Raw genomic sequence first — 17,061 nt, 5'->3', positions numbered from 1 at the left:
TTGAAGAGACTGGTCTGAAAAAGAGAAAATGTCCAGTGAGCAGCAGATCCCTGTTGATGTCAGATAATGGCCAGACTGCTTCAAGCTGCTGGTGGTGTAATGATCTAGAGGACATTTTCTTTGGACTGAGCTGAGCATCACTTAAACACACACACAGTAGTAGGTGTACCTAATAAAATAACCAGAGAGAGTACGTCCGTTACAGCTTGTAGAATTATCATTAATTAGTCAGACTTTGGGTCAGCAGCGATAGGCTCCACTCAGTTTCACTGTTGATGTCAGTATTTGCATATAAAGCCTGAAGTTTTTTAAATGATCATGTACATGCAGAGTTGTAGTTCCTGATAGTGACCACTAGAGGGCAGTTATCTTGTAACAGGGCAGCAGTGTGATCAACAGAAGTCACCAGAACAATTACTTAAATAATTCTCTGTATTTTGATATGATTTAAAAGGATCACCTGTGTTCACTGACTTTTTTTTTCAAAGAAATACACTAAACCCAGTCCATAAAGATCCTGAAACACTTCAGCGCTGACCATAAACCCCAAAGGAGAGCATTAAAAAAGCGCCCAATGTTTTTAGAAGGTTCGGGTTTTCTCAAAGATTCAGAGAGTCTAAAACTTTGAAAGAAAAAAAATTGAAGGTATGACAGCAAAATAACTCTTAACCTCTGGGTTTATTTAAAAGTCTCACTTTGGATGGAAGGATCTAACAAGTTTAGAATTTTTGAGGTGTCTCCTACATTTTTGAAACCCATCATTCTGAGGAAAAGTCTGACAAGCTTTCAGAGAGAGCTTCTCATCAGATTTCTGAGGCTGATGCCATGGAGTAATGAATCAAGACCACTACAGTGCAGGGTGATACTGACAGTGGGTTCACTCCTATAATAATTTTTATGATCTTACACCCAGTTGAAGGACTTACCAACACTAAGGAACACGGCAAACACTTGAATTAAAAACAGGCAACAGCCTTTAATTTATTTAAAAAGCAAAAAAGCACAAAAAAACCCGACCCAAATATAACAAGAGAAATACAGAAATTATTGAACTGTTGATGATATTTCAAGAAAGTCATGGAAATTCATCACCCAGGTTTTCACAGGTTCAGATTTTCACTTATATTTGAATTCAACTTTTGATTTCATCAGCCGCCCCTCATTTCTTTATATTTTGCTTTCAAGGAGTTCAACTTTCTGGTCAGTTTTCAAAGTGCTCTTGAGCAGTAGTTCTCCAGCTTTCTGAAGATCTTTTACTGTGTTTATTTGTGCATTTGCTGCTTTTTCACTCATTTTCAGTCGTTTTTGTTATGCCACTTATCACTCAAGCATAAAAAGGCTCCTAAGTCACGGGATGAGCCAGTGTTGTTTCTACACATCTTTAGGCACTTTTTTAAGCAGCCTGTAACAAAAACACATCATTTGTTCCAATTTCTTTGAATCTATGAAAAATACAAAAAAGAACACAAGTCATGTCCTTATAGAAAGAGTAAAGAATCTGACACAGGACCTGATAGATTCATCTGGACCTTCAGCTGATCATCTATTGTTCCTCATCAGACATGGTCTCAGTGGCTGTCAACAAGCCATTCTTAAGGAAGGGAAACGGAGAGAAAAGGCTGAGGTATGAAAATTATGAAAATCATCTAAAGGTAGAAACACCCAAAGAAGAGCTTTGAATGTCCTTCAAGAAGCCTGGAGAACTATTCCTGAAGACGACTTAAAGACATGACAAGAAAGCTGCCTAAGAGAGTTTGCCTTATTTACTGTATTTACATGTATGTTTAAAAACGTGATTTATTTAAAGATGTACATAGCAAAGTATAAAGAATTCCCTGTATGATCCGAAGTGTTGAGTCCCCAGTTTACCGACAGAGGGCCGCGCAGACCCCGATGATGTAACAGCATGTTGGGTCTCATCAGAGATGACGCAGAGAGAGGAGCGCTCACTCTGACACTTTTCCCGCGGACAGCAGAGACTCTTGTCAAACAGTAACATCCATGAAACGTTAGAAAACAGCGGCAGTGCTTCTGCTCCGGGTATGTTTACTGATACACGCCCTCATTTTGCTTAATCTCGATTACCGCACGCATTCCTCTAACAGAGTGAGACATCGCGGTTTATATAGACGATCTTCGGCCCCACACGCCCAGCCTCAGCACCAGTGCATCTCCTCTCCGCGGGGTGCCTCCTCCTTCTTTCGGCACCGGCATCACAGGAACCCTGACAGACACACAGACGGAGGGAGGGAGGGACGAGGCCTCGGTGATCGCGCTCCCCGCTCCAGAGCTCGATTCCTCGCGGTCCGTTATGTCTTTGAGCCTGCTCCCCCTCTCGCCATGCCCGCCGCTGAACGCCACCCACCGCCGCTGCTCCTCTTCTTGCCGTCGCTGCTGCTGATCTCCTGCCTGGATGGGGCGGCGAGGGCAGCAGCGGCACTGGAGGAGGGCGGCGGCCTCACGGCCGGGGCCGGAGACCCGTCCGGCACCTACACCGCCGCCTCGAGCCGAGCCGCCACCCTCTCGGCTCTATCAGCAGGTAAACATAAACAAAGAGGAAGGGGGTGTTTGCTGGAGGATGGAGGGGGGTGGATGATGGAGGAGGGGGATGTCATTGTTACTGAAAATGGAAATCAGCTGCAGAGGAAACAGTGGGGCATGACTGATGGTGCAGGTGCGTTAATAAAGGGGGCTTTCTGCAATAAATTAGGAAATCAGGAGCGCACTGATACACTGCTGGACTGGAATCAGACAGTCCAGTGTAATAGGATTAATAGGAGGAATATGGAGGTGTGGAGGATTAGGCTTTTATCTTTTTGGCCTGAGCAGGTGATGTCTTAATGGGAGACAGGGAGGGAGGGGAGTGTGGTAATCCTGTGCTGCTCTGCTGATACAGTAAGTAAAGTCTGTGTTTACATCCTGTCCCTAGTGAACACACAAAGGACAGCTGAGGCTGTGTGTGTGTGTCCGTCAATAACAGCAAACAGTGCATTGTTTATCTGGAAGCTCGTATTTAAAAGTCAGACTGCATCTCTTCTGTGCTGTCGTTCGGTTCCTGGATGTATTTTTCCACCCTCCCCGCAGAAGTGCTCGCCTCATCACTTTTTCATGGCGAGAGAAAGGTTACGGAGCACGCAGGAGGGACACGTGCAACCCAGATCTCCTCTTTTTCCTCTGGCATCTTCTTTGCAGAGCCTCAGTTTGCCCTGAAGGTCCTGGTGAGAGATCTGGTGACCCGCCAGCCCCTGTCGGGGGCTTCGGTGGACGTCTACGTCAACCACACCTTGAGGACTTCTGCCCAGACCGGGGAGATGGGGGAGGTTCTGCTCTGGGTGCCGTACAGCCCGGGCCTCGGTCTGACCCTGCTGGGCAGCATGGGAGGCTACGTGCCCAGCCTGCTCCCCTGGAGCACCAATAAGAGACCAAGTGAGTAACCAGCAGAGGTGGGCAGATCGAAACAATTACTGATATCAGTACTGGATCAATACTTTATTTCTATCCTCAAAGTTCAGTATGTAGCCCACTGAATTTTATTAAATAATTTTAATTTTCAATTACCAAGTAAATACAGGGCAGATATTACCAATACCAATATTGGTATATCGGTACTGGTATTGGTGAGTATTGTTATTGGTCTAAAGTGCTTTAGAGACAGAATTCAGAAAGTGGGCTCACTGCCAACCTAAAAATGACCAAACCAGTAAATAATTTTTTAAAAGCTGACGTAAAAAACCCAAAAACAAGACTGTGGAGCTTACAGTATTGCTAGCACAGTTCCCACACACTCAGACACACACAAACACACTCGCCTCCATTATTCATTGTCATTATAGATTAATGAAGTGTCAGCGACAACACACAACTTGTCTCTGAGGTTTGTCCACGATGAGGCGATTTATGTTCCCAGTCGAGTGTAACTGAGCGTGGCGTCCTGTGCTCGCCTCATCGATCGCTCTTGGAGTCGAGGTGTCTGCCTCAGGCCGGCATGAGACCTATGCTTGTCTCAGCAAAGTGTCTTTGTCCTGCCAGAGCAGGGGGGTGGTGGGGATGTTTTTATTCTGCTGGCCTTAGTGTGGAGAAGGGGCAAGGGAGCAGGTGGTGATTCAAAGGGAAGTGGGGAGCAGGTGTTATGGAGGAGAAAATGCAGGAAGGGTGGGGGGAACAGTTGCATTAGCAGAGACGCCTCCCTTTTGTGGTGCTGAGCCAGACAGCTGAACTCTGCTGTGCTCCAATGTTTGGACGCCCTCTGCTGTTGGATTTGTAGCTCTACAAGCTACCAAACCAACAAACAAACACACCAGCAGATGTTATAGGTCATGAAAACCTGACAGATCGTTGTTGTTCTTCTGTACTTGTGATTGGCTCCTGATCTTTCTCTTTGTTCTCTGGCAGTTTTCTCCTCTGTCACGTTGCTGCTGCTGCCTCACAGTCAGGGGAACATCTGGCTGTATGAAGACTCCGTGCTCATCACCGGGAAGGTACCTGGTGAGTTCCTTCTCTCACACACACACACACACACACACACACACACACACACACACACACACACACACACACACACACACACACACACACACACACACACTGTGTTTAGGCTTTTAGTATTCAATTTACACTGCTTTAAGTAGGCTTTTGAGTGTGTTTGACAGTGTAAAGTGGACACACTTGGCAGAGACACTGAGATGAAACCAGAGGTGTCTAAACATGTGGCTTCAGAGGCTGGAATCGGTCTGCCCAGAGGTACGATTCAGCCCTCTGGATAGTTTGCAAACACTGCGCTGCTGTTCCTGGTTTGGTGCATCAGCCTTACTGCACAGCAGTAAAAATATATCCAGAGTAAACCGTCCCTCTGATGTACTCATTTCTACTTTTGTCTCCCTTGGTTACTCCCAGTGTCCTGTCTTTTTGTCAGCACCACTGTGTCCAAACCATTAACCATATTCTTAACTTTCCTTTCCATTCTTGCTGCCCTCTGTCACTCGTCTCCAACCGCTCCACCCTGCCTGTACTCTCTTGTTCACCACCTGTTACTTTGGGATGGTTGACTCCAGGTATTTAAACTCTGTGACACATGCCTCCCTCTCTAAAATGAATGTAGTGAAGCTGCTTAAGGCTAACTCCTAACTCAGATTTCAGACTGCAGAAAACTAAACAAACTGCTTTTCTGCACACAGGCTGCTCTTAGTTTAGTCAGTTTTTAATGTACTTGTGTTCTGTCACTGTGTACAGCAACCCAGTGGGTAGATGGCAGGGCCCCTCTTCTTTACATTGAAAAGACTTTCATTAGTAAAGTGAACATACTGACTGTAAGATCAACTACCCAGTGAGGGTTCATTTTAGCTAGTTTGCTTCACAGTTAAATCGATAGATTGAAACAGCAGACCAAACTGAGCTGTATGTGGCTACTTTACAAGTGACTTTAGTTCAACTAAAGTCACTTGTAAAGATTATTTGAGTAAAGAGAAGATTCAATTACACCTTTAAAAGGAGGAGCTGTTGTGGAAGTGGTTTGCAAAGCGGCTTGCAGATGTGTAACAAATGTGCAGAAGGCTGAATCGACTTAAAAAGCACATGTGCCCAAATTCCTACTGATAACCTGCCATTTTGTTTTCACAGACAGCTCATCCCAGCCGATGGTGAAGTTCCCAAAGAACATTCTCACGATCCCGGATAAGACCAACATCTCTTCGGTGATGGCGTACCTGACTGTACCACATCCCCACCTGGCGAAGGACTGCACCAACTGCACGCCGGGCTTCATCAGCAACAAATCAGGTAAAGAAAAACATTTCCTGATCAGATTTTTTAAACGTCACAATGACATTTGGTCCAGTTAAAGAGGTACAGAATGAAAGAGATCAATCATGCCTTTGAAAAATGATGTTCCACGTCCCAGAAACCAGTCTGTGGTGCTGAAGGGTCCACACACCCAGCTCACACTCCTTGTCAGTAGTGGGTTAGGGTGGTTCAGGTTTTGATCTACTGCTCCATCTACATCCCAACCTTTACCTCTGGTCATGAAATCTAGGTAAAGAATGAAAAAGTAAGGTCGTGAACAATGTTCCCTCTAATTTTCCATGTGTCTGAGCGAACACACACACTCCCTGAGCGGACACTTGGACCACTGTGAGCAACAGCAGACGACTGTGGTCATGCCAGCATTGAATCCATCCAAGTTACATGGTTTATTAAATTACAGCATTTACATTTATGTTAGACTACTTTTAATTAACTGCTTTAGCCCACTTACAATGAAAATGTAAAACAAAAATGTAGTCATTGACCTGTGTAGGATGTTAACACTATTGGAAGTAAAACTAACTTGAACTCAAATTTTGAAAACACAAATTTCTTCTTTTTTTTTTTTTTATAAAGCTCTGAGTTGTATTATGAGTATGAGTCTGTGGTCTGGGAGAGAGTCCTGTAACTCTGTCTGCAAAATACAATATATAATGACCAATGTTGCGCAATTAATTATATAGTTACTTCTTCAAAAAAGTAACTGAGTTTTGCAAACAATGAAGTTTTTTGCAGCTATTTTTTTAAAAATGCAGCCAAGGTGTTTTTTTTAAATAAACATTTCAAACTATTTACAGCATAATCAGCTGTTTGGCATCAAATTTGATGCCATACAAATTATTTGTGCCACTCCAAAAATAATTTCTGTCCGCATCAAGGAAAACAACAGCCTGATACCTGCAGGCCTGACAACAGGAGATGTATCACTCCTGTAACACCTGTAACATTCAGCAGTCGCCTCATTGTTCTGACACACAACAAAACTATTGACTACACTACACACTAACGACATAAGATTTGCGCTATGTCGCAAATCTCTCACATCTCAAAACACCGCCGTCACTCCTAAAACTTCCATCCGTTTCTTAACAACTTGCCATATCATTTTTTGATTGGTCGACATGGTACTTTTTTCGACCAATAGGAAAAGGTGGGGTGTTTTTGGTTTTGTTTTTGCTCACAGGCGGAGAGTGCTTCCGTACTTCGAGTGTTTTTTCTTATAGAACGTTTCTTCCCGCAGTAAATATAAACAACGATAGTATTCAGGAAGAAAACAAACATTGCATATATTTTTTTATCATAACTCTGGTTTTACGTGGCCTATCAACACAATTTAAAAACTGGTATAAAGTCAACACTTTTCCCGTCAGTTGTTCCGTCAGTCCTGCTCACATCTCCAATGGTTGTACACGTTGTCATTAACGTGGCTTCACTCCACATCAGCCACGCTGCTTCGCTAGCTAAAACACCGGTGTCGGCACATAAGGACGCTGTCGTAGCCTGTCAACGACGTTGATTAGCTGCGTATATACGAATGTGAATCGCATTATTGGCTGGACTATGGGATACGGTGGCATCGTTCTAATCCCATACTGGAGCAGCCAGTCGCGTACTGACTAACACTGCAAAACAGAATTGTTGAAATTTTAATTTCAATTTCAATTAAGGTTAGATTTTTTTTTGTGCACAACGCAGATTTTCTGTGCGCAGAGACCGTGCCAGCAGTGGGCAATTGCACACGTGCGCAGCTTAGAGGGAACATTAGTCGTGAATACAAGGCAAGGCAAGGCAAATTTATTTGTATAGCACAATTCAACAACAAGGTGATTCAAAGTGCAAGGGGCTGAGGTAAGCTTCCTCAGTAGGGTGGTTTGGCTCAGCCTCAGGGATAGGGTGAGGAACTTTAGGTGGTTTGGGTATCTGGTTAGGATGCTTCTTGGGTGCCTGTCTTTGGAGGTTTTCCAGGAACACCCAACTAGAAGGAGATCCTGGGGTAGACCCAGAACCTGCTGGAGAGATTATATATCTCGTCTGGCCTGGGATTGTTTCAGCATTCCCCAGTAGGAACTGGAAAGTGTGGCTTTGGAGATGGATGGATGACTTTTTTATTGAGGTACCCAAACAATATGCTTTACCATTTACATTCCTGGCATGGACTGTTTTGCAGTTTTCAGAAGTTTTGATCTGAAAGCCGTGGCAGCCATCAGCGTCCTGCTGTACTCCGGTGGCGAGGAGATACAGGTTCGAGGACCCATCCAGATCAGTCTGCCGCTGGGCCACCACACACACCTCAGGGCCTCTGATACTGTGCCAGCCTGGGCCTTCAACCAGAAGACAGGTAGCAATGCAAATAGCAGCAGAGCAGCTGAATTACAAGAAAAAGACTTAAAAGAAATTTCCTCTCATGCTATTTTCCTTGCTGTTTGAAGGTGGCTGGGAGAATCATGGTCTGGGAATAGTTAAAACGGTTGGAAATGAGCTGGTTTGGACCTACACCGCTTCCCATCTGGGCTACTGGATCGCCGCCCCTCTGCCTTCATCAAGAGGTAGATACCTCATTGACCTTCATTAACACATGTGAATGCTATTTTTGTTTAGACCTGTTTCACACCTTCTTATACATTTATCCTTTTAGATTATCTGGGACATGCAAACTCTTTGGATTTTCTATCTTACCATACCTACCTGTTGGTAGGAATACTGGGTGGAACTCTGGCCATAGTGATCGGATTTCTGTCCCTGCTCTTGTGCCACTGTGGGTAAGAAACCCTTCTAGAAATGTTTTCAATTGACAATATATGCAATGCTGATCAACAAGAGGCAGATTAAAAAGGTGTGATCTAAGAGTGCATCCATAGCTTCAAGATTGCCTTCTAATGCATCTCTAAAGAAATCATCATAGCAGTTTTATTCTTCAGATTTGCCTGCGACTTTGCATACAGAAAATTCCTAACAATCTCAGAAAATGATAAAGCCATACAGAAATAATTACTTCAAGTTATTTCTGCTATGGGTTGTGCTTAGATTTTCACAGGCCTTTAACAGTATCAGTAAATTTCTCTTTGGCCTAACTGGTTACAATGTCACTTTAAATTAGGGCTCAAACAATATGGCTCAATATGGCAGTTTTTAGTAATCAAGGAAACAGTTAACAGTTGTTTGGAACAGATATAAATTTGCTATATAAACTAAAGACAATTTTTGGGCTCAAAAATTTCTAATTAAAACAGAACTTTGTTAGCTTCTGTTCTGACACCTTTCATACAGAGAAGGCTAGGCTAAAGCTGCTAGCTGTAGCCTTAGCTTAGCCTTCCCTATATATCGCTGCAAAAAATTGCTAGATTATTCAAGCATTTTTAGTAAAAATGGTAAACTATGCATGCTTTTTATCAGTAAAGTGGATCAGAAGACTGTGCAGCTGCAGCACTAGGAGAAATGATTGCCATGCTTGTTGCAACTCCACCATATCAGTTATCTTAACTCTGCACCATAGCACTGTATCAGCATGTTAAAGTACAATTATAAAAGACTGAACAAGGTCCAAACTGGGTCATGCAGCAGGACAATGATCTGAAGCACAGCAGCAAATCTGCAACAGAATGGCTGAAAAAGAAAAGAATCAAGTTGCTGCAAGGGCACAGTCAAACTGGGAAAATATACGTGATTAAAGTAGAAGAGTGCAGGTGCACAATTAGCAGAAAGGATTGCAATGCTAGTCTTAAGAGTGACTAAACAAACTGGACCCCTCACCTTCTACCAAGCTCTTAAGACTAGTATGACCTGGATGACTGAAAACCTAAAAAGACAGATTACAATGCTTGTTGCAACTTTAGCAATATCTTCTGCCAGAGTTATGCTAACTCTCAAGAGCTGCTTAACAAGTAAATGTGGTACTCTGTGTTCAGCTTTGATAGGCTGTTAGTAATGAAATAGTGAAACAGTTCCTACTTTAAAGGTTCTTTGAGTGAGTCTGAAAAGCCTGTAGACCAAAGCTTGTCCTGCTTAACTTTTGCTTCTCCCATGTACAGAGGTTCTTATCGAGAGCCCAGGAGGAGGAGAGCACGTTTTTCCAAATTGACGGTTGTAAAGAAAGACCAAACCACCTCCACCCACATGGAAGAGGGCTTGTTGTTCCGATCTGGCGACAACAGCCTCGCCACCTGCAGCATCCAGTGCGAACCGTCATCTACTCCAAGGCACAAAGCCAACTATAACATCTATGTGGAGGATCCAGGGACTCGTGCCACGGCACCGCTTTATGAGAACATCACTCCAGATCGGATGAAGGGTCCTCAGCCGCCACCTCACTACATCAACAGTGAGGAGGTGTCTCGATTAAGGGAGAAGTCGGAGCAGAACCGGGCCAACATCAACTGCGACAACTTCTTTCAGGATAAGCTGGTCCATATCTACAACCAGCCAGTGGCCATTATTCCCGCTCCCGAGCTCTTCAGTGCTCAGGAGCAGCAGCTACCAGGCTGCAAGTCCGCCACCTTCCCCCGCAACGGAAGTGAGTATGATGCTCACTCAGAGCCTGCAAGTAAAGACAGCTACACCCAGACACTACCCAAAGTTCCTCACCACCACTCACAAGGTGGGAGCAGCCCACAGCAGAGTAGCCAAGATGATACCCAGCCTCTGGAGACGCCCCCTCAGGGGCAAGGCCCTAACAGTGTGTGGGGACGCTACAGTAACCTCCTTGAATCCTCCGTCTCTGTGCCTGGGACTCTTAATGAGGCAGCTGGCATGGAGGGCTTCAACACCGGGCACGGCGTGCCCAGTGAGTTGCAGGGGATTTCAGAGCGCACCTTGCTGGAGCTGACACGTGGCAAGTCCTTGTCGTCTCACCCCAGAGCCTGGTTTGTCTCCTTAGACGGGAAGCCAGCAGCGCAGGTCCGCCACTCCATCATTGAGCTCCAGAGCCACCACCGCCCGCCAAGCAGCAACGACACCAGCCTGGACTCAGGGGTGGACATGAACGAGCCTCAGCAAAGCATCCGCGAGACGGAGCGTGACCGACCTTCTATCAGGGCTTCTTCCCTGCCGCACCACAGCCGTGGCGGGCGGTACGGCGAAGAGCAGGACCTGAGCAGCAGTGAGAGCGGCACCACTGCTACCTGCACACCAGAGGACCCGTCCCTGAGGAACATTTTAGATGGGAGCAGTGGGGCCATTCCGAATATTCCTGAAGAGCGTGATGGGATGGATACATCCAGCGCTCAGGAGGACAGTGAATCAAGAGGTACACCACCTCCCCGGCGCCTGAGGAAGGTTAGGGAGAAGGGGAAGACGGAAAAGAGGAGCGCCAAGCACATCCGGGAGGGCAGACCTCTGACCAAGAGAAGCTAAAGCTTCTCAGGTTCATTTCCCCACCCATCAGTGCTTCAGTTAAAATCCAAATTAAGTAATTCATATGAGTTTGTGTTCACACAGGCATTGTTGTTGTTGAGTTCTGTGATTGTACAACTTTGCCAAAGAATGCATAAGCTAGCTCAAGAAATGAATCAGCATCTGTGTCACGTTATGTAGCTGCTGTTAAGACGAGTTTGTGCACCGTGTTCTCTCATTCTCCCAAATCTGACGATCACCAGCGAGATTCCTCACAGCAGATGTCCATGTGAACACGATGTCCCACAGTATCCGGTTCTGGCATTATAGAGGGTGCCTTCTTACTGCCTGTAATCGTTAAATAGGGTTACGCAAAGGTGGTGTGTTTCGATATTTAGTATAAAAAAAATCTGGTGAGTTTGCAGGATGGACACAGATACAGGTCAATGTGTAGTGCACTTATCCTCACCATAAATGCCTGCTGTATATTAAATAAGACGAAGAAGCTTTCCCAGTCCGCAGCACTCGCATCTCGCTTTGTATCCTACTGCCTCATTCCACCATAAATGACGCTCTGGGATTTGTTAACTAAACTGAGTGTAAGTAAAAGGAAAACGAGCTTCAGCTTTCCAACTTTTGACTGACTCCAGAACCTTTGGATTGAAATTTTGATGTACATTGTAAAGCAAAGCAAAGCTGCCATTTTGAAGTTCATGTCTGAAGTTTAAGGTTTTTAGCCTACATCTGTTTTTGAATGCATGAAAATGAATGTTTTCACCGTGCGTATGAATATATTTGCATTTTACCGTTAACAGCAATTCATCATAGATTACTTAGAGACTGAATTGTTTTCCCATTTATTTCCATTTACAGTTGTCCACATTTATTTGTATGACAAAACGTGTCAAGACTTGTTTAACGGGATTCGTAAGAGCCCAAAGAATTAGATTAACTATTGGAAACAATCAGTGGTACAGTTGCTACTTTTCTTTGAGGGATACTGTTATAAATATGCTGTTGTCACACAGTGGACAAAGTGGACTTATTGTGCTACCTATTAGGTTTTAATTGATGAGGTCAGTGTATGTCTAAGTAACCTCTGCAAGGAAAAGTGCCGGCTTCAGTCTACTTTAAATACTTGCTTTCAGACAGTTTTTTCTGCTGTTGGCTCTGGATGATGTCAGAGAGTGGGGCTGTCTTTGCCCCACCCACTTGTTGTTCAAATCCTCTGTTTGTTAGTGGAAGCCATTTAGAAGACAAATAGTCTAAGATAGGCTACTCCAGGGCTCAGTATAAGGAATATTTATTATTTTGATCCTTGAATAATGCAAAGCTACTGCAGTAGAGTCCAAGAATAACAACATGGAGATGGTAACAAGCATAGCAAGTCCTCTGTAACTGAAAGAATCTGTTGCTTGACAATAAATTATGATTTGATTTACTTTTTTCTTAATACCTGAACATCTTTTCGGGTACAGCATTACCCTTTGAAACTAATTTCTTGACAGCATTGTGCAATTGGTGCCTTGGAGATCTGCTTTTAGCTGTACCTGCATGCCCAAATCTATTTATATATATATATACTCACACAGTAGGCATCAACATAGGTTTATATTTTCTAGAGGGAGGGAAAAAAATCTGGGTTTGAATGAACGCTTCAGTTTATAATAATGGTTCTCCTCTTTTGGTCCAGAGAGCGCTTCTTTGCTACACTGATATAGTGCAGCTCAACAGAAGGCAATGCCATTGTAGCGGTCTGTGAGCTCGTTGGTCCGTTGGTAAACCATTTCAACAACTGTTGGTGGTTTACTGTTAGAATGTGTACAGAGGCTCATTGTTTCCTGATACTGTATCACAGTTATTTCAATCACAAACGTATTTTTCTCTCCGGTTCACTATAAGGCTGACATTTGGTTGGATGGATAGCCATGTATATTAATGTTCCTCTCAGGATGATTTGTAAGAACTTTGCTGACCCTTAAATTTCCACGCTGCATCATCTTAAAGTCAAAGTCATAGACTGTATAAAAGATGGACCTAGCCACCAGAGCATCATCCATTGGCCTGTTAAGTGCTTCAGTGGATGAGTGTTTTCCCCAGCTGGTTTCAAACATCACAGCTGGTTTCAAACACTGTGATGTTTGAAACCAGCTATGATGTGTAAGGTGTGGATTTGAATGAGAAACTGCTTGCTCAGTATTAAGATTTTTAAAACGAGGTTGGAACGACTATGTTCTGAAACTGGCAACTTTGTCTGTAACTTGTCAACTAGGAACTGTGGGCGGTTTTCTGTAAAGGTTTATATGACCCAAAGTCTTTTTGCAGTCAGAGGACTCGCCCCCTGCTGGATATCAGAATGCACCTTTAAGGCGCTCCTGCATTAGCTTGACTTTGTCCATCCTTTAAACAGTCCATGGTCAAATTTTCAACGGTTCAGTTCCTGCAAGACTAATAATAATGTCTGTTGTACTTTGTGTCTAACCAGCAAATATGAGAAATATTAGCTGAAATAAGATGACTAAGGCCTCATTTACACAAGACGTAGAGAGCTGATGGCGACTGCCTGGCACTGGAAGGCTGCTAGGAAAAAAAAAATTCTCCAACCAAAAGAAAACTACATTAAGCTCTCCCATTATTCACTAAGGGTTTCCACAGTGGGCAGTGCTGCACATTTGATTGGGCAGGATACTCATCCTGATGCAACCCACAAGGTATTTCCTCCTGGTCTTGAACTGGGGGATCTTTTGCTTGTTGTGGGCAGTCGCTGTGGAATCCATTGCTAAGACCAGTGACCCCCTTGTAACTGCCGTTCACTATGGAAAAATGTGTTTTCCCAGATTAGCAAAAGGTTGTTGGAGGTTACTGTTGCTAGGTGAAGCTGGCTGTAACAAAATAGAGGGCCGATTTGGCACAGAGTTTGCACGGAAGTCTCCACCTGGTTTGCAAACACTTCATGTCTTGTCAACTACTCACGAAGCGATAGTAAAACTGTGAAGAATAGAGCACAGACTGCCTTTACAGTAAAAGTGTTGCCTTTTGAAATATGTTGGTTCAGCAGCTTTTACTTTGAATGCAAATGTTCTAGGTGGTGCTACACTTGTTCATGTTTCATTACCACTCATTGGTTGACTGGTGAGTGTTTGCAGACAAATTCCATGCAAACTGTAGACGACCGCAGTAATCTGCTAGCGACCAAAGCAATTGCAACAAGGTTTTTGAGGCAGTACCCTGTTTTGCAAACTATTTTACACAACGACAGCCAGCAACCACTCACCAACCAGTCAGGGAATACACATTTTATAAGGGGCGTGCTGACTGGTCTGCGGCCCTACAAGGCATATACATATACTCGCTTAGCATGTTAAGCTTAACTATTGTGACCATATTAGCATGCTAGCATTGAGCTCAGAGGACAACTGGTAGCATAAATCTGAGTACTTACGCTCTTAATATTTATACAAAGAAGTATTTTAGTGAAATATTGAACAAAAAGGCCAACCATACTCTTTCATGCCTTTCCTACCTGGCAGGACAAGGCAGGTTTATCCATGTTTCCAAGAAATCTTCAGTGGGTAAATATGGGTACCCACTGAAGGTCGGGTAAAAACCCACTAAAAGTGGGTAAAAATATCCACAATAAAACATTTAAAACTGTTGAACCATGATACAGTGTGAAAAACAATGGTTCAAATAGCAATATTTTCAAGTAAATTCACTTTTTAAAGAGAACAGTGCAGCAAAGCTTTTACCATAATTAGTCTTCCATCATTTTACGACTCTTTGGATTTCATTCTGTACATTCACGTGTGCTCTTTTGTATGTATATAGTAAAGATTTTATGTACGATGTGACAGTGATTTAAATCATTTGTGCTGTTTTTTTCTACCATCCAGAAGTGGAGATATGCACCGATTGAATGAAACAGATTTTGAGTGTTTTCCCCCCACAGGATTGTACAAAAAGCCTGAGCTTTGTAATTTTAAATGTAGCAACAAACTGAGCACTTGATCATTCAGTACGCTTACAGCTGAAAATATTTTTCTCCTGCTTGTCATCAGCTTTAAAAAACACGGTACACCCCAGCCTCAGCGGCCACTCGAGGAGTCGTATGTCAACACGTTGTGCTGGTACTTCTTGACAAGCGCAACAACTCCAATCACTGCCACTTCCTGTTTTTGAACGTGATTTGTATTGATTTCCATGTATAGTGTTCCCCTTGTGTATCTCACTATCGAATCGTCTGATTCTTCCCCAATGGACACCTCTTGTGTTTTTACCTCTGTAATGATGGTAGTGCTGTTAGTCTTGCCTTTTTTGTGCACCAAATTAATAAACTTAGTTGATACCAGTGAGAATTTATGGCTTTTTAATTAATGCTGTGTTGTAAAATACAGAAAAAATACAACTTTGCAAGCAAAAATAAATCTCATACTTGCAGATTCAAGTCTTTTTTTTCTTTTTCTTTTTTTTACTTGATTTTGATTAAGGATTCATCTCCTGATGTTTAAAGAAACTGAAGTGCCTGATAGCACCTCGAAGTGAAGTCTGACTTTGCGGAGGTCTTCCTGTCACTGGTTCTAAAAGTCAGGGGGTTGTAAACAACATATCCATCCAAGGGGCAGGAGTTGGACTACCAAAGGATCGGGTCCACACAGTCCACGTGGAGCTGAAATGTGTGTGCGCATGTGAAGTTGACTAAGGTGAAAATTTAGAATATGAAATAACAGTTTGGTTAATGTTCGATTTTAATATGTAAAACTTTACACAGAAAAGTTTCACCTGAAAGGCCGTGTGATGCTAATTTTTAATGATTTTCAACTGTTCTTTTTCTACGGTGGAATGATTGTACAGCTTAAATCTTTAATGTAACTCGTCATTGCTCTTTGCAGCATTAAAGTGATTGTTTGACAGCACTCATTGAATTGACCAATACTCAGAACAATGGGAAAGTTCAAGGAACTCCAAGTGACGATCCAAGAAAGAGAATTGTTGATTTACCCAAGTTGGGAATATTTTTTGGAGCCAACTGCAGATTCCAAGATCATCCATTTAACTCACTGTATGCAAGTACAGCTGTTATTAAGATCTATCACCATGTTTTAAAGGTCTGGAAGAAGACCCAAACTGTAAAGTATCATGACTGGTAAAGGTGAGGCTTTCAAACCTGAGAACACTGTACCAGCTGTCAAGCATGGTGGTGGTAGAATCGGAGGCCGTTTTGCTGCCAGTGGTAATGATACATTATACAAAATGGTTGGAATAATGAAGGGGGAGGACTCCAAATTCTTCACTTCAAATTAGCAGCTAGATGGTTGAAACTTGGACACAGTTGGGTGTTCCAACATGACAATGATCCCAAAAACATAAAAACTGGTTACAGAACAGATAAAGCAGGCTAACACTGAGCTTCTAGAATGGCCTTCCCAAAACTCCGACCTCAACCCTGTTGAAAATGTTTGAACTGAGCTTAAAAGCCTAGATTGTGCCAAGAAACCACCCAATTTAAATGAATTCTTCCTATTCTGCCAAGAAGAGCTGTTAGATCTGAGCCAGGATTATTCCAGAAGCTTGTTGGTGGCTACCAAAAGTGTCTGGTTGAGGTCCAACATGCTAAGAGACATTAAGCCACAAATTAATGGGAGTGTATATGTATAAAATTAAAGTTGTGCACACAGTTCTTGTTTTTTAAAGCTTTTATAGATAGAATTATATAACATACATTAACTTTTTCCACCACTAAAAAAAGAACAGTTCAAAGAAATCATTAAAAGCCCCCAAATACCATGAGATTCATGCCCATGGGTGAGTAAACGTTTCAAAGGTTTTTACAATCTTTGACCGACCAAAAGTCTGAAAGTAACTCACATTCATGTTCTCTGGGTAGTCTGACTTTCCACAGTAAAACCCTGAAATGATAAAGATTAAAAAGGTTGA

At 43.1% G+C, this 17,061-nt stretch overlaps 1 protein-coding gene across 1 annotated transcript; it reads left to right on the top strand.

Annotated features, from left to right (window-relative positions):
- The first annotated feature begins 2,051 nt into the window (after positions 1–2,051).
- On the top strand, positions 2,052–15,490 carry fam171b (family with sequence similarity 171 member B). The gene is made up of 8 exons (XM_080878689.1): positions 2,052–2,539; positions 3,193–3,426; positions 4,393–4,485; positions 5,617–5,775; positions 7,967–8,137; positions 8,229–8,345; positions 8,435–8,558; positions 9,828–15,490. Exons 1-8 carry the CDS (start codon positions 2,341–2,343, stop codon positions 11,146–11,148), a joined length of 2,418 nt encoding a protein of 805 aa, XP_080734815.1. The 5' UTR covers positions 2,052–2,340; the 3' UTR covers positions 11,149–15,490.
- The last annotated feature ends 1,571 nt before the right edge of the window (positions 15,491–17,061 follow it).

Source organism: Rhamphochromis sp. 'chilingali', assembly GCF_963969265.1.
Source record: "Rhamphochromis sp. 'chilingali' genome assembly, chromosome: 3".
Lineage (NCBI taxonomy): Eukaryota > Metazoa > Chordata > Actinopteri > Cichliformes > Cichlidae > Rhamphochromis > Rhamphochromis sp. 'chilingali'.
The sequence above is the reverse complement of the archived record's forward strand: the minus strand, read 5'-3'. Positions and strand labels throughout refer to the sequence as shown.

What these genes read in the sequence shown, in the direction of transcription:
- fam171b (XM_080878689.1), top strand. Translation starts at nt 2,341, where the DNA reads ATGCCCGCCGCTGAACGCCACCCACCGCCGCTGCTCCTCTTCTTGCCG. An exon ending in GAGCACCAATAAGAGACCAA is followed by an intron (nt 3,427 to 4,392) that starts GTGAGTAACCAG and finishes GTTCTCTGGCAG; the next exon opens with TTTTCTCCTCTGTCACGTTG. An exon ending in CTTCATCAGCAACAAATCAG is followed by an intron (nt 5,776 to 7,966) that starts GTAAAGAAAAAC and finishes ACTGTTTTGCAG; the next exon opens with TTTTCAGAAGTTTTGATCTG.